The sequence below is a fragment of the Canis lupus genome, chromosome 10 (assembly GCF_048164855.1).
Source record: "Canis lupus baileyi chromosome 10, mCanLup2.hap1, whole genome shotgun sequence".
In the NCBI taxonomy this organism is placed as follows: Eukaryota; Metazoa; Chordata; class Mammalia; order Carnivora; family Canidae; genus Canis; species Canis lupus.
Genome location: NC_132847.1, coordinates 19,685,671 through 19,711,828, shown reverse-complemented (window position 1 = coordinate 19,711,828; position 26,158 = coordinate 19,685,671). Strand labels below are relative to the sequence as shown.

Below are 26,158 nucleotides of genomic sequence, written 5' to 3'. Positions count from 1 at the left end.
CGATCCTCCTGAGAGGCCACCTCGCCCTAAGAAAGTTACAGTGTGAGGAGATTTGCTTTACAGTGATGCAAGGGGGACCTTTAGAAGGGAGCTGAAGGCTGGCAACCCCAGCACACTGTAGGGGCTACCACTGTGTCACCTTCAGGAGTCAGCACTACAGACCACTGAGGCCATAGAATAATCAAAAGAAAAGGAATGCCACTCTCCCCACCATGGGTTTGTGGATGATTATCTGAGTGAACTTCTCCTTCCCAGACTCATATTCCCTCCAGAAGAGGATGTCAGAAACTCAGAGTCAAAATTTGAATTTGATTGAGACCGAATTAGTAATCCTGATAATTGGTTCATTAAACTGAATTTCCCCCAATACTATTTTTCTGGAGGCAGATCAATAGCTCCTCTGCTCCTCACTCAAGCCCTTGGCTGTAGAATTTAAACCAGTGACACAAATCTGGGATCAGATGGATTCACTCTGTATCCCAGAAACCAGCTTTAAAGACAGTATGTGGCAAGAGCCCTAACCTCTGACTCACACAAAAATCCTGCTGACACACCAAAAATCACTATTGCATTACCCGTGATGGCTCAGGCTTTCTCAGTATTTCTTCCAGCAGCACAGAACACATTTTGAAGATTCCATTTAAAATGGAGGAGCAAAAAAAATAAAAAAATAAAAAATAAAATAAAATAAAATAAAATGGAGGAGCAGTTTCAGCACAACATTTTAAATATCAACTATGTATTGAATTGAGATCAGTTTTTAAATATGTCAATGAATTTTGTATTCCCGAGGACGGTAAACAGGCTGGGAATAGAGCCAGAACAGAGAGATGACTTGTATCTCCATATCTGTCCCAGAGGGGAAATGCTACTAAGCGGACCGTGCACTCATGGGAGCCTGGAACGAGTGTTTTGGGATTCACAAAACCACCCTGGATAATTAGGGGGCCCCTGCATCCCCGAACCACAGCTTTGAAAGAATCTGCTAAGGAGCCCCACACTCTTCAAGATCTTTTCTTAACCTTAAGAGAAAGAATCACCCAGGGAGCTTATTAAACATGAAGATTCTGATTTAGCTGTCCTGGGATTCTGCATTTCTTAACAAGCAGAGCCACCATCAGAGTAGAGACCGCATGGAGGACTTGGTTAATGAGTTCTGTGCGCACAGCTTGAACTGCCTGGTCTGAAGACTTCTCAGTGTGGCACCTCAATCACTGTCAGCTCCTTGCACTGAGGCACACTCGACGGCCTCGGCAGGGCCCTGCTCCCCATGCCGGGCCTTCATCAGCACAATTAATCACTTTTCTTCTTTGCAAGTTCTCCGCTCATTTGTCAGGATTTCCATGTTTTGACACCAAAGAACCACAGTCCTCCAATTGTTTGGGATAGCATTTTCCCATTCTAGAGCACACCTGCCATCTGCTGGCCAGAACTTATCTCCAAGATACAGGGAAAGAAAAGCCATCATTTGTTTCTGCCTTGCGCCCCCTTGCTCCTCGAGGCACCCCCATGGTTAACAACTCCAGGGTGTGTGGTCAGTGTAAAATGTAAAAGGTGATGTTGCCACCCTGTGCCCTGCTGCCTTCCTTATCTGGCCGGATTGGAGAGAGTGCGTTTGAGGGATCCATTCTAGGAACGCCTTGGATACTGAGGTCTACCTCAGGTTTGCAGGAGGTTATGTTCTCCTCCAAGTGGGTTTGATGTCAGTGCCTAAGGGAAGCAGGCTCTAGAGGAGCTGGGGCTCCCTGGGACTGACGTCTACTTTAGGGATGATCCAAGACAAGGTCGAAGAAATCAGATCCTGTGCTCTGCAACACTGCAATAGAAGACATTCTATCAACATTATTTAGTAAGAGAGAGTAATTAATACATGAATATTCTCAAACAAGGGGTCTAGGGTTTGCTCCTTTTACAGAGAAGCCATGTGAACCTAAATGGACAAACTGGCACAAGCTTAGGACATTCTTTGGCTTTTCCTGGTGCAGTGGGCACAACCGTGTTTGCACAAGTGTAAATTGTGCATGTCCTATACTCACTCTCAGAGACTGGAACAGGCTGTGTGTGCAGGCTGGGGGGTGGTGGTATAGGGGCGGTGGGAACTACTCCTGTTTGTATCGAAATCTGGAATATACCAAACTCTTATTCCAGTTATGAGAAAATAAAAAACGAGGCTGGGAAAAAAACATCCAGAAGCGATTTAGATCATCAAGGCTCTCACTTCCATTTTTATTCTGACACTTCTTTCAATGGCTCCGAGCCTCAATCTCTTCTGTTGCAAACTGAAAGTTTCACACCTCTCTCACAAGATGGTAGTTGAGATGGAATGAGAGAGCTTGTGGAAGTGGAAGGGTTTCAAGTGATGAAATGTAGAAAGTGTGATTGTGTCTGTTGGGTTCTAGTGGCCTGAGACAGCTCCAAGGAAGGCCAGATGGACAGGTCCAGGTATGGGGTTGAGGAGAGAGTGCTATCCATGGGGATCCACTGGGAGTATTTTTTTCTTTTTTAGATTTTAAAAATCTATTTATTCATGAGAGACACAGAGAGAGAGGCAGAGGGAGAAGCAGGTCCCTGTGGGGAGCTCCATGCAAGACTTGATCCCCAGACACTAGGATCACGCCCCGAGCCAAAGGCAGATGCTCAACCGCTAAGTCACCCAGGCGTCCCCACTGGGAATCTTTCTGAAGAACTCAAAAAATGGCTCTACAGTTGTGTATTTTATGTGTTGATGATAATATGCAAGAAGAGAGAGGGAGGGGGAGAGAGAGGCAAAGCATAAAGCCGACTCTTACCTCCAGAGAACTGAGGGCTACCAGAGGAGAGGTAGAAGGATGGGTTAAATCCCTGATAGGTAATAATGAGGGACCTTTGTTTTGATGAGCCCTGGGCATTGTGTGGAAGTAACAAATCACAGGATTCTACACCTGAAACCAATATCACACTGTATATTGACTGGAATTTAAATGGAAACCTGGGAGAAAAAAAATAAAAAGAAAACTTTTCTAAGGACTGAGTTTGGAATTCATCAAAAAGTCTTAGGATCGTTGTATTAAAAAATAAAACCATGGCAGGAAGTACAGTGACACTATTCTCTTAATTCTCAAGTGTTGACTGTAAATGTTTTAGCCTTAAAAAAATACATTTAGAAAGTTGTGTTGACTGCTATTTCATTTGTACTGACTGATAAAGTTTCGAATCTAGCCTAGCCATTGTTTTATTATTCAGGTAATTATCTAAACAGGGTTTCAGTAACCTTGGTGTGAATTCCAATGTGAGGGATTTTAGCACTTATTTCATAATCAGAAACTAATTAACAAATTTAATTAGCCTAAGAAGAAGGCCTTCTTTCTTCTCTTTGTCAGGAACTTGAAAACAGTTATGTGTAGTATCAGTGAAACTGCCGGAGTCTTGAATCTCATTTTTCTGGCCCAAGAAACCTCATCAGGGAACATTTTCTACCAAAACCACTCATTCCTTATTTAAAGAACAGTTTTAATTTCAAAATTTTCAGGATCCCTGGGTGGTGCAGCGGTTTGGTGCCTGCCTTTGGCCCAGGGCGCGATCCTGGAGACCCTGGATCGAATCCCACGTCGGGCTCCCAGTGCATGGAGCCTGCTTCTCCCTCTGCCTGTGTCTCTGCCTCTCTCTCTCTCTCTCTCTCTCTCTCTCTGTGACTATCATAAATAAAAAAAAAAAATAATTTCAAAATTTTCTTTTGAAAGATAGCCTTTCGTCTTTAGTTTTTATATGCATATGGATGCACATATAATAAACACACTCGGAATTCTTTACCTACCCTGTGTCTTTTCGGGAGGTCTAAGGCATTGAGAAACAAGAAGAGCGCCATAGGCCCCATATCTCTGAAGCAGAGAGGACGATGAGGCAAAGGACACATAACGACATAGCCACGACTCGGGATAGCACACGAGCAAGTCCTGCACACTTCCCGAGAAGAGAGGGCCCAGTTTACTTCTGGATTTTTCCAGCAGTCTGCGCAAAGAAGGAAACTTGATCAGGTACATGAGTCATAGTGTTCATAAAATGAGAGCAGAACAACCGCTCTGGCAGAAAGCTGTGTTCAGTTTCTGAAATTGCTCACTTTGGTTGAATATTCTCACCTCAAGTTGGGCAAGAGCCTGGACTAAGTGATTTTTTGGAAAGAACCAGAAAAGTTATCTTTCCTCTACGAAGCATAGTCTGGTAAGACTCTGCGAGGGTGTAAGTAGAAATCCAGAGAGCTTGGGATTCAGTGGCCCTATCTAATTACGGTTTTAAAATTAATTTTTCACATCTGATAAAATCACCTCTTCAATGATATGAGGGAAGAATTTACAAACTGCTAATAAACAATAGGTATGGGGTGGGGGGAAGGGAATTAAAGATATTTAAAGACACTGAGCTCTAAAAATGCAGAAACTCAGACCACACCGTATCTGGAACAGCGGTAGGTGATCTAATAATATTCCCCAATTTTTAACCATTTGGGGGGTGGGAATGGAGCAGTCTCTAAGGACACCACCAGTTTCCGGCTTTGGCACATTTTGCGTGGTGGAGTCCGGGGTCTGCCCAGGGTCCCAGCTCCGGCCCCCGGAGTGTGACTCCAGCGCAGCGCAGCTCCTTCCTGGCAAGAGGAGTGGGAATCAAAGTCAGTGGTCGCGGGGGGCGAGGGGGGGGAGCTCCGGGCCGCCTGATCACACTCCCTGCCACCACAGCGGCACACTGAGGCTTTCCCCTGCAAAACGTGCCTTGGGAAGTGCGTTTTCAGGAGCTGAGGGCCCGCGGCAAACTGCACCACCAGGCGGCGGGAGCGCGCTCCGCGGAACTGGAGCCGCCGGGCCGCGCGGTGCTTTCCACCCGCCGAGCTCTCCACTAGGTGGCAGCAACACGAATATAATTGGAAAAGCCATTAATGGGTTATGCTCAAAACAATTTCAACTCTTTAAAATCTGCGAGCAGCACTTTAGGAAAGTATCCACAATTGGAATGCTTTTTTTTTTTTTTTTTTTTTCCTCTAGAAAATTACCAGGCTATTTGCTTTGAGGCCTCCCACACACTAACCTAATATCCAAAAACACAACATAACACAACAAAGCAACGGATTAAAACTTTTTTTGCAGGGGGAGGGGGAAGCGCCTTTGAAAGAGCCTGGGAAAGATGACTGTTTGAAACATTATTACTGAAGAATTAGCCGAGCCCAGCCTTTCTTACCCTAATTTAGAAAAAAAAAAAAAAGTGACTAGCGACTAAAAGAGTCACTTTTTTGAGTAATAGTTATTATTTATGGACTATTATGTGCCAAGGATTGTATTTAAATGCTTTAAAAACATTGATTCACTGAATCTGGATCAGAGCTTTTTTAAAAGCCCAGATTTGAACTTAAGCCTGTTTAGGGCCATCTCCTCTGTATTTTCCATGACCTTATTGTGCTTTTTCTGCTAGAACCATTTTCAAAACCCATATTGAAGGAGACATTGGAACGGCTTTCACAGTGTGATTTTGGGTGCATACAGGGATGTATTCACTCAATTTATGATTTTCCCTTTCGTGTAGATGCATAACATTAATCCAATGAGGGATAATAATGTATTTTGATTCTACAGTTACATTGGAGGCTAAAAGTGAAGATTGGTTTGGGAGCAATAGCAAGGTAATAAACACATTCATGCTGAAACTTAAATGACTGTTAGCATCATGGCTGAGAGCAGAGGAGGGCTGGAGAGGACAGGGGGTTACCAGGTGCTTTGAAAACCGAGTTAATACCAAGCAACTGTCTGCCAGGCATCCACAGTGAGTGGGCCTGCCCTCTGAAGTCCCCAGGACCTTTGTCTCTTAATTCAGTTCTAAATTGGACTAGAACCTATTATAGATAGGCTAAGCCAATTGTTCTGCCCAACGAATTTACTGTATAGTAAAGCTGCACTTCAGTGTCCTTTATTTCAAGGGTCTTTAAAAGAGATACAGTAGCATCTCAGTGTGGTAATCCCAAAAGCTGATTCACACAAAGGAGAAAGTCTCTTTTCTACTTTACACACTAAACTGTCTGGGGTGGAGGAGTACTGAAAGAAGAGAAAGCAGCAGGGTTGAGGGACTTAGGGTCCAGTGTTCTAGGATAGAGTGTTCCAGGATGGAGTGACCTGATTCTCCGTCTGTGGCTAGCATCATGTCCTCAGTTATCTGCAGGCAAGGTCAGGTGACCTTGGGTGCCAATAAGCTTAGCACATATTAGTAGTAAGAGTTATCCTTAACTATGCCTCTACCTACTAAGAGTCCAGTGTTGTTCTTATCTGTCTCATGCTTAGTTGTTATGCAAGCCCTGCTGGGGAGCTGATTCTATCCTTTCTCAGGAACAATGACTTTCCCAGTTTCCAATAGTTAGCAAAAGACATAGCGAGGATTCAGATCCTATTTTCTTAGCTGTATTTCCTCTACTTTTCTAGGGCCTTCCTCTGAGGCCATGGCTGGTGAAACCTACTTACTGAGAGCCACCAGGGCTCATACTAGCCAATGTGTATCAGTTAGTAAGCACAATTGGCTCTCAATGTGATTAATTATATAGCAAAGGCCTGTTCAAGTTTAGGTCTACTGAAAATGCTACATCCAATGGAGGCATTATAAAGCAATCCTGAGAAAATAAGCATACGTGTGAATAAAGCCCCCCTCCAACTCTTTTCCTGGCTTAAGCAGGAGTTAAAGAAGAGAAAACAGCATGAATCTAACCCAAAAGGCAGCACAACCAGGTTTTATCCTGTATACCTGGCAGCCAAAAAATGATTTGCTCAACTTTCTTAGGGACAACAGAAGGGTAGGGGTGCAAAGAGATGAGACAAAGCTGCTGAAAATTTTTGGTGCTGCTTTGTTCTCTATCCTAAGTGTTTAGTTTTGTTTGCATATAGCGACTTTTCTGTGGTTTCAATCCCCAGAATTCCCGCTTCCCAAAGGACAAAGGTCACTCTGGAATTCTGACCAAGACTTCATAGAACAAAGGAGAGAAAGCCAGCATACCTCAAGCAACATTTGCATTCTATAAGACAAGTACACTGAGCTGTACACACAACAGTACATTTGTGCTACGTGAACATGTTTTTCTGCAAATGTTTATTTAGAAAGATTTTTAACAAATTTCAAGCAGCTTGTATCTATGGCAGTTTCTTCAGGTGAAAAATGTGCTAACTGTCACTATGAAAACCAAGATGCAGGCAACAAGGAGCAAAATCAGACCTACACGACAATATTTTGAATGCTTTTCTTGTTCCTCTTCCTTTTTCAATAAGGTGTCAAAACCGGGTGTGTACATGTCTCCCAACCAAAACCGTAGGTCATTAGGGTTTTCCTAAAAAAAAAAAAAAAAAAAAAAAAAAAAAATTACATAGAATAGGCTCAATCAGTAACCAGTCAATGTTACAGACTAATTGATACTGCAGAACAATCACCGTCAGAGGTATCGAAGGTTAATATTCACACTGTTCCAGGTGAGGCTTAAGTGTCACAGCTCAAATAAGAGAGGCTAGGCTTTGAAGAGCATCATTATTTCTCACCAGCAATGGCTTGAGGCTGAGCTGCCCACCCTCTTTGCCTCTCTAGTCCCAGTGGATTTTAAGTCAGATTCAGGGGTCAGTAAATTAGCTTTAGACTTCTGAGTGCTGTGCTAGGAGAGGAATGAGCACACACTCAGGGAGCTGGGTGGATGCTGGTGATGGCAATAAAATTCCTTGACCACATCGCTATAATTTCAACTTCCTGGTCTTAGAAAAGGTAAAATATTAAAATAGTATATGGATGCTATGCAGGAGGATAATCTTGCAATCCTTGTCTACCTTACTTGTATCCTTCATTTAGTTTGTGTCCTAATCAAAGGCAAATCTGATGTCTACATTCCCTAGGGAGAACTTCCATAATTCCAAACTTCTCTTCCATTCTACTCCTAGCTAACTAAATAGGGAGCTTATTTGCTTCTTCCTTATTTATAAACTCTTAGTAATTTAGAAAAGTGGGATTGGCCAAAGGCTCTTGGAACTCTTACAGCCTGTAAGAGGTAACAATGAGTTAGGGGCTCTGTCTGCTAATTATGACATATAGATAGGGATGTTGATGAAAGGGGTTGAATTAATGAAGTATAGAAAGAAATTCTAATTAAAACAAAGCCATGATTTTCAGAAGCATCCCTCAAAAAAGTGCTAGAGATGGCATCATGAGGTCTACAAACGCTGAGGTAACTGTACATGTGGGGGATGGGGGAGGGGACAGACCCTAGTTTTAGCAAAGCACTGCATCCATCATATTTATATTTGATCTTCCTAAACAGAACTCGGGGAATTTTCCAACAAAAGTATTATTCCTCATTGCCAATGATGCTGAATCTCCTTAGTCTTACATCTTTTTTAGTGTTTTTGAGACTCATTTTCCCATCATTCTATTACTTAAATTGTAGTGCGAGCAAAACTGGACTCCTTATTGTTCTGACAAACTCTCTCACTTACCTGTATTTGTGTCTTTTTTCTTCCTACTCTGGACAGAAGAGCCTCCTTGCTCATACAAACCATTTATATCTTTTGGAATTCTATGCATTTTTCAAGCCAGTAAAAATTAACCTTTTCATGAAGCCTTTTTATAATCCAGTGTGATCGTGTCCTCTTTTGAATCTGCATAGCATTTTCTACTATTATTAGGAGCACTAACCTCTTCCTCTTTATTGTTCTATAATGATGGTTTGTTACTTTGATCAGTTAGATGAGCTTTTTGATAACAGGGACAGTAATATTCATCTTTATAGTTTTTTTTGCCATTCATGTAAACAATAAAGGGCAGAGAAGAACCTCTAGTGTAGAGTCAAGAAATGTTTGCGAAATAAAATACATACTTTCCTAATTGAAGAAAGTGACTTTTTAAGCGGCCCAAGCGTCCATCAAAAGATAAATGGATAAAGATGTGGTAAACATATATATAATGGGATATTATTCAGCCATAAAAAAGAATGAAATATTGCCATTTGCAGCAACACAGATAGAGCTAGACATTATAATGCTAAGCAAAATAAGTCAGAGGAAGACAAATACGATATGATTCCACTCGTGGTATTTAAGAAACAAAACATATGAGCAAAGGAAAAAGAAAGAGAGAGAGAGAGAGAAGCCAAGAAATAAAATTTTAACTATAGAAAACAAACTGATGGTTACCAGAGGGAAGGGGGTTAGAGGGATGGGTGAACCAGAGGATGGGGACTAAAGAATGTACTTTTTGTTATGAGCACTGGGTGAATTGTTGAGTCACTAAATTGTACACTTGAAACGAATACAACGCTGTATTGGCTGCCTGGGTGGCTTAGTCGTTTAAGAGGCTGCCTTTGGCTCAGGTGATGATCTCAGGGTCCTGGGATCCAGTCCCACATTGGGCTCCCTGCTCAGCAGGGAGTCTGCTTCTCCATCTCCCTCTCCTTTCCTCCTACCCCCAGCTTATGCTCTCTCTCTCTCTATCTCTCCCTCAAATAAATAAGAATCATTTTTAAAAATATAGTAAAAAAGTAATTAAAAATAATATAACACTGTATTTTAACTACACTGGAACTAAAATTAAAAAAGAAAAAAGAAAAAGAAAAAAAAAAGAAACTAACTTCTTAGAAGTCTTGACCTTCAGATTCCTGATTAAAAAAAAAAAAAAAAAAAAAAAGCCCACAAGATTACTGTTGCTATGGGGGAGTGTCTGTTATGGAAACTTCACTGGAAAAGAGGTTACATTAAGAAGGAGATACATTAAATCTAGCAGGAGACTGAAAAACCTCAAAGACTCCAGACAATAAGATATTTCAAGAGTGCTCGTTTGAGATTTTTTTTTTTAAGTGTAAGAGTTTACACTTTTGTCCTCTTTCCAACAGAAAAAAATCTTCAGGTGCTTAAAGTATGAGACTCGGAGCAGATATACACCTTCTTAAGTGAAGTATAAGTGGAAAAAGTCAGGCCTCCCTGGCCCTGGGGCAGGCAGGGGCAAGCTAAGGCTGGGGAGGAATCCAGTCCACTCAGAAAACAGAGGGCCACTCTTCCTGCTTTGTAGGTATTTCTAGATCTATTTGAGAGATGATACCAGGGGGAGAAAAAAAAAAGAAAAAAAAACAAAGAAAGACTGCGGTTGGGTTTAAGCTGGGTGAATGAGTTCATTGCATACTTTTCTTGTGTTGAAATGTTTTTGTTTTGTTTTGTCACTGAGACATAGGACACTGTCCAAAATGTAAATCTGCAATCTTAAATCACTGAGTGGGCTTGGAATAAGATGACCCTTGGTGAGAACTGCCTTGTACCATGCCTGAGACAGAGCACTGAATAAATATTTTTGAATAAATGCAGAATAGGGAATTCTTAAGTGTTCATGAAATAAACGGTCACAAAACTAGGGGAAAACATACAAAATCTGGCAAATTAATTTTCATAAACCTTTTACCTTCTAGGTGAACTTTTCTATGTCACATCATTTCTTTCTCTCTACACTAGATAGATGCCAGTATATTGCTGCCATAGTCAAACTCAGAACAAATCAATAAACACATATTGACTAGGAGAGAGAGAGGGATGCCTGGAGCCAAAATGACCAGAAATCGAGAGATTTGGGTCTAGTGAAGAGTGTTTGTCACCTTACTACCCATTTTTTAAAGGAATATTTAGCTGATATTCTTCATCAATTGAAGGAGGTGATTCTTTGCTTTGAGTACCTTCAGATGCCCAGAAAGGTTTGTATGCAGGGAATGCCTGTCATATTCCTCAGCGGTCCATGAGGGATTCTTTTTTCTTTCTTCCATAGCTTCCTCCAAACCTATGTCACCATAGAGTGGGTTATTCTTCAGAACTGATGACAAGGATGGTGGAGGATGATCCACAGCAACAGCACCCTCTGCATTGGATCGCCTCATTTGCTGAGCAGTGATGGTCTTTTCTCTCTGTTAGGAGGCACAGGGACAAGGCTTCTTTTACCAATGGGTCACTGGAGGATGAAATGTGAAATAACTGCCCCTGAAAATTTGTGGATTCCACCTGGAAACCCAACAGATTAGGACAATGAATGAGGAAAGGATTCTAGGATCTAATCTGACCTAGAATCCTGTCATTAATTAAATTTTCTTCTTTGTGTGTGATCTTGTTCGCTTCAGTAATCATTTATGAAAATGCTCTTTTATAACTACAGAGAAAGAACATTGTTTTTTAATTCTAATAGCAGAATTCTGGACAATGCCAGTTTTTTTTTTTCTCACCTCACTTACAGTGATATTTTTTTTTTTTAAAGATTTTATTTATTTATTCATGATAGTCACACAAAGAGAGACAGAGAGGCAGAGACACAGGTAGAGGGAGAAGCAGGCTCCATGCAGGGAGCCTGACGTGGGATTCGATCCCGGGTCTCCAGGATCACGCCCCGGGCCAAAGGCAGGCGCCAAACCGCTGCGCCACCCAGGGATCCCCTTACAGTGATATTTAATGACATTTTACTTCTATTTGTGTATTCCATGACTGATAAAAATAATATTTAACCTTGCTGTATTAATCCAGCAATGTCAAGATTAAAAGGCATTTTATAGATATGCCTTGGCTTTCAAAAAACTCTCTTGGGACTCGTTTTTCAGATAATGTGAAGGACAGAACAGCATCATACTCCTTTATGTGTCTACAGACCAGCTGGCTATTAGATGGCTCTAATATTGACTTAAAGATAGATTTTTAAAATCTTTTTTTTATTGAAGCAAAATATACTTATAGAAATGTAACATATCATAAATGGATAGCTCAATAAGAAATAGAACATTACCAGCATACCTCATGTTCCCTTCTTGATAACCCTTGCCTTCTCCCTGCCCAAGGACAATCAGCATCTCGAATTTAGCAGGGTAGGGTAATTATGTTTTTCTGTGTATGATTGACCTGCAGGTTTTACTTTGCTTTTTTTCACCCCTTTGACTGTAAAATTATTATGGAGGTAGAAACATTTTGCATTGAAATTTGTTCATTGGCTGAATAAAATTAAGAAGAAACAAAAAGCTTATAGATTAATGCCTCAAGAGAGAGAAATTCTACATAAGACAACTTAGGTTTAACCCTTAAAAACTGGTGACACATTTCATTAATTTACAGCAATTTTTTAATACATGTGTTTCACATATTTAAGTCTTCCTAAACAGAGAAATTTCAATAGCAATTAATATTACTCTGAGTTATATTTCTAATCATCAAGACACTGATTCCCTTAGCATATATTGGGTATATAGGTCACATTAAGTACATATTTATATAAGCTAGGTTGTGAAATAGTATTACATACAGTTTCTTTCTGAAATGGCTGATAAGCCAAAAAAAAAAAAAAAAAAAAAAAAAAAAGAAAAGAAAAAGAATCATCTAGATAAAACCATTCATATTCTCTTTGGCCTTAAGCTTCCCTAATTTTCTTAACCCATACATTTTTTTATGGGTCAAGTTAGAGATCTCTGAATTTATTAGGTTGTTGGTCTGCTCAACATCAATTTATATTCTTCAATACTGAAATTTTCAATGAAATAATACATCATCTTGACTTAGCATTTGTCTTTAAGATGGATGGCTTCATAAAAAAAGTTTCTGAATTGAGAAAAACAATTTGATATGAAATTTAGATCATTTCAGCTTAGCATAATTCTGACTTAAGGTTTTTTTTTTTTTTTTCAAGGCTAGACATCTTTGATCATCTTTGAGAGGGATAATTCTTCAGGCATTAACAAATTTACTTTGTCAGTTTTCTTGCCCACTGGACTATTTCTTGAGCTTCTTAAGTAAGAAAGCTCTATAAATGAGGAAAAAACAATTTTGAGGGTCAGGAAAAAATAACAGACTCTATTGCAATTAATACCTTGAAAAACTAATAGGTATAAGATAACAAAATAATTTTAATAATTATTAATTCAGAGCTATCGTCTAAAAAGAACATTCAAGTCGTTAATTCTAAACCATATTCTTGAAAGTCTGAGATCTATCCTAATACATGGTGCCATTTATTTGTGTGTTGCATGACAATTTCATGTCTGAAATATATGTGAAGAGAAAATAGAATATCTTTGCTAAGAATTTGATGGCAGGATAAAAAACACTGATTATAGTTGAGGTTCATTTATATTTTGGTAATTTTTTTCAAATAACTTAAGAAAGAAAAAAAGGCATGTATTTGATTTTAACTCTTGACCCCACATTCTGGATAGATTACATTTACCAAAGGAAAACTCAACAGTAATTCTATTATTTTAGTCATACAGACTCTAAAATAATTTGTATTTTTAAATATTAAAGGAAAGCAACACTTCAAAGCTTACCTAGACTTTTCTGTATTCACCATTACTTTGTCCGTTTTTCTTTATACATTTTAATCATTATTTACACCATTTACATATAAGTAAATTCAGTAAAAAGAGCAAAATAGAATGCATTTTGAGACAAACAAAAAACTTAGACTATAGAATTAATAGACCAATAAAGAAAGAACCTCTAAAAAATGTACTTAAGGAAGAAACTTGATAATAAAAGTAAAGATTAAGATGCAAAAAGAAATGCTGAGCAAAAAAAAAAAAAGGAAAAAAGAAAACTGATAAATCTCTCTATATCTATGGAAGTATTGATTTTATGATAAAACAGATAATGATTAATTTGTGAGTTTTTAAATAAGGGATAATTAAATCACTGAACTGGAAAATTTAACAGGTATTTTTGATCATAACATTTTAAGAAATCATGTCAGTGAGAGCACAAAAATATTAGTAAAAATAGAGAAAGACTATATAGTTTCTAAATCAGCAGAGCAGTAGAAAGATAAAGGAAACTTGATCATAAGACAACAAAGCTGAAAAAAAGAGTAGAGGGAATCTCAGAAAAATATTAGAAATTTTAGAAAGCATCATGTTAAATGTAAATAGACTAAACCTTTTAATGACAGAGATGTCAGATCAGATTTTTAAAATTAAATTATGTAATATTACAAGTGGAATACCTAAAATATAAGAACTCAAAGAATGAGAGTGAAAGAATGTGAAAAGATATACTGGCAACTACAGCGAAATGAGAGCTACATATTGTGGTGTCTAGTTAAACGCATATGAATTTTATTCTCCCCTCCTGAGCACAAAGGATGACTGCCTTTCCCAGTTTGGTTTGAAGTTATAATGGGGCCAGCTCTTTCCTAGTTGATGATTTATGGATAAAAGTAATAGCACCATTGAGCCTGGTTCCTGAAATCTCCCACAAGATTTTGGCTCACTTTCCTCATTTCCATTTTTGTGTCACTATTAAGCAAGGGTTGTATGATGGCAGAACTATAGGATGAAAGAACTTGAGGTCATGGGTTATTGCTTGGAAAAGAGCTGCCGCTAAAATCTACCTGCCCTTCCTCAGACTTTTCATGAGCAAGAAAACTCTTTTATTTTTGGGATGCCTAGGTGGCTCAGTTGGTTAAGTATCTGACTCTTAATTTCAGCTCAGGTAATGATCTTAGGGTCCTGGGACTGAGCTCACTGTCAGACTGTGGGCTCGGCAGGGAGTGTGTTTGAGGATTCTCTCTTTTCCCCTGACTCCACCCCTGTTTTCTCTAATGAGTAAATAGATCTTTAAAAAATATTTTATTTTTAGTTAGTGATATTTTGTGAGGATATGTGCTATCACAGTATGGGCTAGCCTATCTTCCCTAATACACAAAATGGTATATCTTAAAATTCCATAAACATGTGGCATGGGTTTAGCAGCCAAGAAGTGGAAAGAGATAAAACACATCAGCAGCTGGACTGATGCCTATTCACAACCTATAGTAAAAAACTGGCATAAATGTCATCTGTCATAATGCAATCCAACTACTTTGTAGCTCTAGGAGAGATACTTACAAATAATCAGAACATTTATGTACATATAATGACATTAAAATAATCAGAGCATTAATGTGATACAAGGAAGAGATGAGATTAGAGAAAGAGCTGGACAGTTGGAAAGAAGAAATGAAAGAGTAGAGAGGACCTAGAAATTCGATGCCCTCTATCCTTCTATTGTTGAAGATCTGTTTGCAGATCCCAAAACCAAAACACAGAACTCTTTAAGAAAAAAAAAGTTGAGCAAAATATGCCTATTGAAATTTCTCAGTTGAATAAAGTGACTTAAGATAAAGATCATGTAAGGCTGCACTTTCATAACTCTTATCCCTGAGAGTTTCTATGTGGTTGTCACTGACTTTAAGAATACAGTAATGGAGGCACGAAGCCAGTTTGAGAATTATGCCTTCAGAGAACTTCAGGCATGTTTACTGATTTATAAAACTGACAGCAAGTAGTCAGTTATGTCAGGTAAGATTACATTAATAAATAGCCTCCTAAATTCTGTAAGAAATATATTACCGAAGAGATCACAAGCCTACACCTAAAAGCTTTTGGGTATTTAGATATAAAACAAAACAAAACAAAACAAAACAAAAGAAAGCAGTGACAATAACCCTAGATTTCCACATTTCCTAGAGTAGAAGTAAACTTTGAAGCCTACAAAGGAGAGTCTACTTTTGCGGCAAAAAGAGAGCAGTAGGGGATCCCTGGGTGGCTCAGGGGTTTAGCACCTGCCTTCAACCCAGGGCATGATCCTAGAGTCCCAGGATCGAGTCTCACGTTGGGTTCCCTGCATGGAGCCTGCTTCTCCCTTTGCCTGTCTCTCTCCTCTAAAAAGCAGAATCATGATCTAATCAATCTTTCACACCTTCAAGGAAGGAGGCCACACAAACTATTCCCATGGGATCTCAGAATTACCTTGGAATAGTGACTACTGTGTCTTTAATTTTTCCCATTCAGAAAGGAAGAATTTATAGATTTAAAAAATATATTTATATATGTAGTTATTATGTAAAAAACATATTATGCATATTATTACATATTATGTAAATACATTTTAAAAGAATAATAAACTGTGGCAGGGCCTGGCTAGCAAATCCATTTCTTTTTATGGGCATACAACAGCCCATGGACTAGGACATAGGACTGGATTGGGACATACCCTAACTCAGGATTGACCCCGGAAATTCCTGGATTCTTCGGTTACTCTCTTTCCAATCTACAGGCCCAGCAGAGATTCTGATACAGTAGATCCTCAAGAAGGAACAGTCTGGATTCCATTTGGAAGCCAAGCCCTAGGACATCCATATCACTCATATCAGACCTGGTATGAGACATACATTTTATTGTGTTAAGTCACTAAAACTTTAAGTTTATTTGTATCTACAACATAAGTTAAGCTAACCACCAAGAAAGTGTGTGTGTGTGTGTGTGTGTGTGTGTGTCTATACACACACACACACACACACATATCAGACAAAATAGGTCTTCTTTTTTTTTTTTTTTTTAAAGATTTTATTTATTTATTTATGAGAGACCTAGAGAGAGAGAGGCAGAGACACAGGCAGAAAGAGAAGCAGGTTCCATGCAGGGAGCCTGACATGGGACTTGATCCCAGGTCCCCAGGATCCCACCCTGGGCTGAAGGTGTCGCTAAACCTCTGAGACACCCGGGCTGCCCAAACAAAATAGGTTTTAAATAAAAGACTTTGTTAGACACAGAGGATTGCTACACAGTGAAAAAAGGTAGATATCATTAGTAAAATATAATAATTCTAAACTTGTATGCATCTAATAGTCTCAAACTTTATAAAGCAAAACTGGAGATAATTATAAGGAGAAATTTGTACATACAATTTGTATTAAGCAGACAAAACAATTACTAAAGATAAAGAGGATCTGAGCAATAAAACCAACTTTGATCAAGTGAAATATACTGACATCTTTATTAAACAATTGAAAATACTAATTTTTAAAATATATACTACATGTTTACAAAAACTGATAATATGCTAGACTATAAAACAAATTTCAAAGACTCAGTATTATATGGATCATGCTGTTTAAACACGGTCAACTTTGTTAGAAATTTATATATCAATTTCAAAAAGTTATAGTACCACATTTTATAGAAAACTAAAACATACACTTCAAAGAAATAATAACGGAAATTAATTTTGAACAGAATGAAAATGAAAATTGTAAATTTGTTGGCCAGAACTGAAATGAGTATTTTGAGGGATTATTATAGAAAAATATGTTTGCATGATAAAAGCAGAATGAGAAAATTAATGAGATAATAAGAAACAACACAGATAGAAGTAGAGAAAATTATACTGCATATTAACTGCAATTTAATATAATTTTAAAAGAGATAGAAGTAGAAATCAATTCATATTACAAAGGAAAAAGCTAATACACAATGGAGAGGATGAACAGTATTGAAAACTATTTCTCTGGAAGGGCTGGAAAGACTGAAATACCCCTGGCCATACTGCTCAGGAAAAAAGACACAAATCCACAGGGTTAGAAATGTAAAAGAAACATGAGTAAAGACATAGCAGAGATTAAGAAATGTAACAGGAGAATAATCTGAGCAATTAAAAAATTTATATACAACTGGGCAGTTTTCCACATAACTTACCAAACTTAAGGAAGAAAGTGAAAATGTTAATAAACTTGTGATAATTTGACTAACTGAATCAATAGCTTAAAATCTACCCCAACTGCACACATATTGAAAAATACCCAGCCAAGAGATTATTGCAGTCATCTTCTACCAGACAGTCTTGAAAACAGATCATTCCTATTTTTGTCAAATATTTCCAGAAAATAGGAAAACAAAGAATATTCCACAGTTCATTTTATGAGGTTGGTATAAACTCCTGACAAAGGCAGTTTAAGTAAAAGAAAAGGTCAGTTATAGGCCAATTTCTCTTATAAGCACAATGCAAAAATTGTGAATCATCTATTGCTAAAGATAATTCTACAATATGTATAAATTATACATACCAGGATAAGACAGATTCATACCAGGAAAGAATTTTTACCTGGAAGGTGATTTAAAAAATTAGAAGATAAATGTAATTCACTACATTAAGAGGGAAAGATGTAGGATTTCGCAACAGATTCTGAAAAAGATTTTGAAAACATTCAACCATATTTAAAGCATACTTTCTTAGCAAACTAGAAATATTAGGAAATCTTTAAAAACTAATTAAGAGAATCTGCCTTAAACTTCTAGGGCATAGTTTACCAAATAATCACAATATTAGAAGCATTTGTTTTAGTTTCGGAATTAATACAAGGATGTCAATAATCACAAACATTCATATGTTACTGCAGTAGAAGCCCCAAGCAATACAATAAGAACAGTAAAATTAAGTAAAAAGAATAAAGATTTTAAATAATGAAACAAAACAGCAGATGGCATGATTACAGGGATATGTATTGTCAAAAGAGAATAGATTAACAGAATTTCAGGATTTAAGATCAATATATAATACTTATATAGTCTATAATAATCAATGGCATACATGAGTAACACTATTATAATATATGATTTAAAAAGTTCTAGTGTTAAGAATAGTAAGTGCTATAAGTATTTAGATTTATAAACCTAACAAACTTTATGAAAACGTCTACATAGAGAATTATAGGACTCATTGAAGGGCCATATGAGGTCCTGAAATGAAAAAGATATACCATGTTTATGGATTGGGAGAATCACGATCATAAAGATTTCCATTTTTCCCCAATTTGATCTGTACATGCAGTGAAATCCCTTTTATAATCATAATGTAAACAAGGCATTTTGTTTATTACTTGTGGGAGTACAAACAAACTTGTGGTCCCCAGGGACTACAGTAATTCTATTTCCCAAACTGCTAGAATGGCTATCTTTATAAATCACAGATTTGGTCATGTGATTCTCTTGCTTAAAATTTTTCACCAACTCCTCAAAATTGTCAAGATAAAAATATAAAATCTCACAATTACTAAGCCTTTGTGGTTTCACCCAGGCCTCTCTTGAATCTTGTCTCCCTGCCTTCACCTCCACCTAACCAGGGCTCTGGAGTCACATTCTCTCATAACACTGATGGTGTGCTTCCTTAAGGCTTTAGTGCCAGAGGCATTTGGGTTTGGTCTGAGAGTTGTATGGTGGGGACAGGTTGGGTGTTGTTTCTGGCAGCTCACTGTCCAAAGCTAAATTCCAAACCCCACTGGAGATTTTGTGAATTACATAAATTTAGTCTAACTTGATAAATCATGTTTTGATATTTGCCTGTAAATCCCTGAGCAACTAAATGATGCCCCCAATCTATTTCCCAGATAATAATTTAAGTGCTTCAAAGGTTCTATAACATTTCCCCAAATATAGGCTTAAAAATGGGAGACTATTTGGCAAGCAGGGCTGTTCTATTCAGAACAGTAAGTGGAGGATTAGGAATAGAGACATTCTTATGGAAGGCAGGACAGATCTCAAGGACATGTCCAGAGACAGGTTGAATTATAGCATACAAAACAAACAACCAAAAAAAAAAAAAAATCCACCCAAAACAAAAAACTGAGAAGAGACATCAGAACTTAAGGGGAAGAGTTAGCTATTAAGATAGAAAAAAAAAAAAAAAAAGGGCAAGGAAAGGTGAATAGGAAATAAATCCAGGAGATGACACTGTCTAGAACTCAAGGCAAGAGCAATCTCTTACCCTTGACCTTTTACTGCAACTTACAGGTTTAGCATGGAATGCTCTTGGGTTCTGAAACAAATGTGATACAAGCCAGGAAAAGATAAAACAAAGAGATTAGTCTGAAAAGATTCCGAAGTCTATGCTAATAATAATAATAATAATAATAATAATAATAATAAAAGAGCCCACTACAGTATCTGAAACATATTTTATCATTTAAACTAAAAAAAAAAAAAAAAATCTGCCTTTTCCTTTCATTACCTCGTTTTTATAAAGGGATTGGCAGAAATATTTGGAATACAATTCCAAATGCCTTCATCAGACACATGCCCCAAATTATTTTAACAACCAGAAACATTAGATTTTGGCGAACGTTTGTTCATTGCACTGAGATGGAATTTATTGTGAAGCTTCTTTACTTCTCTAGTGTAAGAATTTAAGAAGTATAAATATAGTGGAATCAAGAAATATGCACTCATACTCTCTCCCTGCAAACATGGCGACCTGTGTGTTTCCGCAGCATGGGATTCAGTGTCCTGGGGGAGGGGAGTGGCTTGCATGAGAACAAGTGCTTGCTTTTCTTTATGCCCAGAATTACTTTTGCATGTAAAAGTGGCTTACAGAATTTCCTCTGAAATTGGAATGTGAGTTTTTAAGAAAGCTTTGAGAGATAAATCATGGATATAAATATGATGCATATATTTAGGAATTCAACCCCATATTTGGGATTATAGGATATGTGTTTTAACTGCTGAGGTACTATTAATTTTGGAGGTAATGGTTGTAGTTAGGTACTTTGACATTCCCTGAGGTAGTCTGAATCCCAAACACCATGCACCTGGGTGCTATAAGACCCAGGGATAAGCCGACACAACTCTGAAGTCTTTGTGGATTTCATGTGAGCATAAAATCTACTACTTGAGTTATGGATTGACAGGTGTATTGACTATGTTTCCTAACACCACCATCTATGCAGACACAGACATACACACAGAGACACACACAGCCCTGCATCCACACTATAAATAAGGAAAAGGCATGTAGTATTATCAACTGTTTTTTCAAAATCCAATGAAAGGATAATTTCAACACAATTTGGAATACTGTCAAATAATAATAATTTCTTAAGCTTTTATAGGAAACCTTTTCTTTCAATTATTTTTATCTCATATTGTACGTTCTCATTTTTAAACAAATACATAAAATTAATATTATACTATTTTTTCAAGTGGAAATACTGAGGCATGAACCAAATAAGGGCCATAATAAATGTCTCTTAAAGTGGCTTACTATGGATTTGAGATAAGACACCAAATTTCTAATTTCTTTGTTCATTGCTCTACCCATTGGCTAAATGTATCCCCAACAGAGTGAGGGTTTTATTTTATTTTATTTTTTTAAAAGATTTTTAAAATTTATTCATGAGAGACACAGAGAGAAAGGCAGAGACATAGGTAGAGGGAGAAGCAGGCTCCCTGTGGGGCTGTTATGCAGGACTTGATCCCAGGACCCTGGAATCAGGACCTGAGCCAAAGGCAGATGCTCAACCACTGAGCCACCCAGGTGCCCCGAGTAAGGGTATTAAAAGAAGAACTTTTGACAGCTACCACCTCACGCACACCTAACACCTTAACATACCTGGTATAGTCAGTGCCTTCTTCTAGGTACATGACAGCCACTTAAAACTTTCATTATGTCTTTCTATTTTAGATTTATATTCTATGCCACAAATACATCATTCCTGAATTTTAAGATCCAGCCATGGAAAGAATTACTTATTCACATATTATAAATAAAAGTAGTAAATGTAAATCGTAGTTAGTCCTAATTTGTGTCATGCCTCCCCAACTACCTGAATTTGTAAGATTTATTCCCCCCAACCCTATGGACCATCTCAATAGCATATTGGCCTTTATTCTATGTCATTTAACGTTTTTTTTTTTTTAAGAGTAAAGGATAGGGCAGCCCGTGTGGCTCAGCAGTTTAGCATCTGCCTTTGACCCAGGGCATGATCCTGGAGTCCCAGGATCGAGTCCCATGTCAGGCTCCCAACTTGGAGCCTGCTCCTCCCTCTGCCTGTGTCTCTGCCTCTCTCTCTGTCTTTTAAGAATAAATAAATAAAACCCTTAAAAAGAGTAAAAGGATAACAGATTTACTAGGTTTATGTGCAGTTTACAGTTACCAATAATATATCTAAAGACATAGAAGCAGATTTTTATTTACCTCCTTGGTTTTTCCTTGGAAAACCACTTCAACTCATCAGGGCCTACCTATTGAAAAAGACACCCCCTTAAACATTGCATGCATTTCACTCAGGTTTAGAAACAACATTCAACGGAGTTTTAAACCATGCAGATTCACAGGAAGGAAATAGGTTAACTCCAGTAACAAACAAAAGATGTTAGATTGATGTCTTCCAACCTCAAAGGAATTTATTGGATATGTTTTCTTTGACTAAACTTCATTGCATAGGAGGGCCAAGGTTTTCTGAACTGATTTTTGAGTCATTTTGTTCCATGATATAAACAATAAGGAAGGAAAGGGAGGAATTTCATTGCATTTAGCTTAAAATACAAAAATGAGAACCCAAAAGGTATGTATGGATGGTGGGAAGAATTTTAAAGATTATAAAAGGGAAGGAGTCACATTTTTTTTTTTTTTTTTTTTTACAAAGGCAGTTGTCATAACAGGCTGCCTTATGATGGAAATAAATTAAAATCCTTATAGGTGGAGGAAACACTTACATAATCATTTGAGTGTACTGGATTTGAATGATCTCATGATAAAGGTCCCCAGGAGCCCACAAACACACCACAAAGGAATCACTTTACACCAGGACTCATGAGTAGCAACTGTTTCTTAAAAGAAAACAAATTTCTGTTCAGGGAATTTGAACTACTCCAAAGGATTTAATGACTTGCAGGGGTTTGTAGGTCAGTCACATCTGTTCTGAAATGAAATGCTTCTTCCTGTTTCAAAATTGACTAACCCTTAACCCCATTAGCCCTCACGTCTTAAAACAAAGATTATTCCTGTTTCATGAGCTGTGCCACAGTCAGGGCCTTTATGTTTATTTCAGCACATGGAACTCATCACGGTTTTATTCTTCTCCTTTGGTCAGCAAAAAGAAGCAAGATGCAAAAGAAGAAAGCAACAAATAAAGTCTGCTCTGGGTTTGAAGTTCTGATTGTTATGTCCTGTCCACATGGATACCTGTGGAAAATAAGAGTATCTAAGACGATAGCCAGCACTTTTCCAAGGAGGAGAGCTCCCTCTATTTCCTTTTCCTTCAATCATTAGGTTTTCCATTGTTCTGCTGAGTCTTCTCTGCGTGCAATGAAATGGAGCCCAGCTAAATCAGGCAAAAGCAAGTTCCCTGGTTGTCTCAGAGGCTGTGTTCCAGTCCCCAAGCATCTGCTGCTTTGTGCTTAGAACACACCAGAAGATAGAGGTAGGTTTGTCCCTCCAGAGTCTTACTTGCAAGTGCAACAAGTGGTTTGAAAAATTCTGAAGGGAAGGAGTAAGATGAAAAGGAGGCAATAAAACAAGGACAGACTGAGAAGCTAGTGCTTAGCAAAAAACGAAGGTCGGGGGAATTCACATATTTTATAAAGTGATCGGAGAGTTTCCTTATGCTAAGGAAGAGAGAAAGGCCTTTTTTATATTGTAAGAGTGAGATGCTACTTTGTCACCATGTTCCCTACTGCCTTTTTTTTTTTTTTTCCTTTAGGGGACAACTAATGAAACAGTAAGGAACACCTGGGTGGCTCAGTGGTTGAGCATCTACCTTTGGCTCAGGGTGTGATCTTGGAGTCCTGGGATCAAGTCCCTCATCAGGCTCCTCACGGGGAGCCTGCTTCTCTCTCTCTGCCTATGTCTCTGCCTCTCTCTCCATGTCTCTCATAAATAAATACATAAAATCTTAAAAGGAAAAAAAAAAAGAAAGAAACAGTAGATAGTGAGAAAGAAACGAGCCCCACCCCATGTATTTGGTCTCCCGGATTTTTACCTGTGAATACACAAGGTTTTGCCAGCGTTGGGTGGGTAGGTAACTCCCCCCTGGAAACCTCACCAGGCTGCCCTGAAGAATTGCTGAGCTCCTCATGAAAGACTTCACATCGAGCTGCAGGAATTTGTCAGGATGGTTGTTATTTGGCAAAACAGAGAGGTCCATGTCTCCCTTCGTCTGCAGTGGAACACAAAGGAAGCAAGAGTGCTCTTGTCAGACTGGTCCATTATTAATGAGCCTCAGGACGCTCCAACCGGCATCTGAAACCAGGTCTCGCAGCCACACTGGGGTGGCACGCTTGAGACGATACATCAACACCCAAGAACAACGCAGCATCCTGCTTTGCCTTTCACACACACACACACACACACACACACACACACGGTGCTTGAGTGGGACAGATGGGGCTACACTTATCAAATAGAACAAAATGCCCAGATCAGATATGCGGTGCTGAATGTCTCTCCACACAGCATCAGTTTCAGAGGAAGTATTCTTTGGATCAAGACTGCCAGAATTTCACTGTCACAGTCCATAATCGGAGCACATGAAATATCACCTGGACGGGAGATATGACTTCATTTTTCTCTCTGAACGTCGCCCAGCTAACACAGCTGACTTGGCCCAGGCCTATGCAGCCTCCCACGTGACGGGCAGGATCTGGTTTCTTCTCCTGTTTTGACTCCCAGAGTCTCAGGCTCATGTGAAACCTGACCACGTTTAGGTTGTCAGCTCTGGCCTGAACGGAGAAATGGCAAGAATTTGCTTTAGAGTTTGCTTCGGTAATTTAGCGCCCCCTTCTACTGCCTTGACCCATTCCTTATCTGAGGTCCCCCTGACTCTGTGTCGAGCCGGAGAGCCCCCTCTGGGGTGTTCTGGGGTTCGTATGGTACACTTGGAACCAGAGAGGACCATGGCTGCTGGGTTTGGATGACGTGCTGTCCTAAGTGAACCCATCTGCTGTTCAGAGAGCCAAGGTGGGAGTGAGGCTGTGGACCTGGGCTAAGCCAGAAGTAGAGGCGACTTTAACGGAGATAAGCTCTTACATTTCAAGCCGCTCTGCCTCGGGCAACCCATACTCCTCGTTGTGAAAATATGGATTTCCATCTAGAAAAGGGGAAAGCTCCCCACCATGAGAAGGCGAAGGATAAACACACTGGCAGTTTTAAAAAGACACAGGTTGTTTGTTATGTTTGCACCTCTGTAAACCCATCTGCTTCAGCAGGAAGGTTTCTCTTCCAGGGGTAAATGGGGTCACATGTGGAATGTATCAGCACCAGATTTCAGAAGAGTGCCATATAGCTTACAAGAAGCAGCAGCCAGGATGTTTGTTCTCAATCGAGCAAGACACTAGAGAGTACTTACCTTCTTCATAGCAAGAAGCGTGGGGGAGTTTGAAAAAATCAAGTCCTACTTACAGTTGGAAAACTAGATTAAACAATCAACATTTTCTGTAAGAATTATTTTTTGGATCCAAACTCTTTCACCGTCTTACAATATGTCAAATACATTTGGGTGGTTTTTAACAATGCGTTTCCTGCAGAAAGTCAGAGGTACTTCATGACAGTTAACCATAGAACAGTTGAATCGCAAGTGCCTTCAAGAATCAAGTGTATTATGTGTATGTGCAAGTGCTTGGTACTTTCTGGATTTTCCTGGCGGCTGCCAGAATACATCTAATGAATAAATATTTCTCAGGCTGTTTGCTTTTCCTAAAAGATTCTTCAGGGAATAACACACATCTTCACGAAGAACCTTACTTCTCTTTGGCTCTCTATATTGGCAAGTGGAGAAACAGAACCTAGATCCAAATATATTTGATTAGGCCTTTTCTTGAGCCAAAGTATGAGGTAGGTGAAATGAGCCTTCAGTTTTCCTTAGGCATCCTTCTTTTAGATCCCTCCACCATGCTCTAGACGCCTGGAGGGGTGTACACTGTCTCCTTCTGTTTATTAGTTTCAGACTCTCCATTTTTGTTCACCATTCTTTATGGACCTAAATGATCAGTTCTTATTTCTTACTAGTATCTCTGTAGATAACCTGCATGACAAACAATTGGAAAATCAAGCTTTTCCTCTTCTCTCCTGCTACTGGCTATTCCTTCCCCTTCCCTGGCCCCCACCTCCAGCCCAACTCACGCCACCCTGTGCCTCTGGTAATGCTAGTCCTTCTGCCTGGAAACATTTCTTCCTAACTCTGGCTGTTGACCACCTCCTAGTCATCCTTCATGGGCCATTGCTGATAACTCACAGCTCACAGAACCTTTGCACATTTTCCCAAGTAGGTATGATTTCTCCTTCCTTTGAAATCTTAGAGCAATTTGTTTATACTATCATCTTACTGTTCTATCATCTTTACAAGCCCTACACTAGATGATACATTACTAAAGAGCAGCCCTTTTGGATGCTTCCTTCCTCTTGAGTCATGTCTGAAGACCCTCACGAAGTCCTTTGCTCAATAAATAATGATGGCTCTAGTCTTTTCCAAAGCCCTAGGAAGGGCTCTACTCTGGTTGGAAATTGGTAATCCAATTAAATTTGGTTAACGAATGGCTTAGTGTTGTTTTTCCAAGCTCAGTGAAAAAAGGATTCTATTGCCAAAAATGTTTATG

At 38.7% G+C, this 26,158-nt stretch overlaps 1 protein-coding gene across 3 annotated transcripts; it reads right to left on the bottom strand.

The window, feature by feature from the left end:
• Positions 1-683: 683 nt before the first annotated feature.
• MINAR2 (membrane integral NOTCH2 associated receptor 2) lies at positions 684-26,158 on the bottom strand. Of its 3 annotated transcripts, XR_012037845.1 has the most exons (7): positions 25,686-26,157; positions 24,107-24,286; positions 23,548-23,724; positions 10,694-10,918; positions 7,220-7,327; positions 3,794-3,987; positions 684-1,816 (listed from the first exon to the last, which is right to left on the bottom strand). XR_012037845.1 is itself a non-coding variant. In XM_072840884.1 (6 exons), exons 2-6 carry the CDS (start codon positions 24,919-24,921, stop codon positions 7,148-7,150), a joined length of 771 nt encoding a protein of 256 aa, XP_072696985.1. In that variant the 5' UTR covers positions 24,922-25,587; positions 25,686-26,158; the 3' UTR covers positions 7,081-7,147. The 3 variants fall into 3 exon arrangements, 2 of the variants coding, with proteins under 2 accessions (XP_072696985.1, XP_072696983.1); XM_072840884.1 differs by lacking the exons at positions 684-1,816; positions 3,794-3,987 and adding an exon at positions 24,913-25,587 and having other exon boundaries at positions 7,081-7,327; positions 25,686-26,158; XM_072840882.1 differs by lacking the exons at positions 684-1,816; positions 3,794-3,987 and having other exon boundaries at positions 7,081-7,327; positions 25,686-26,158.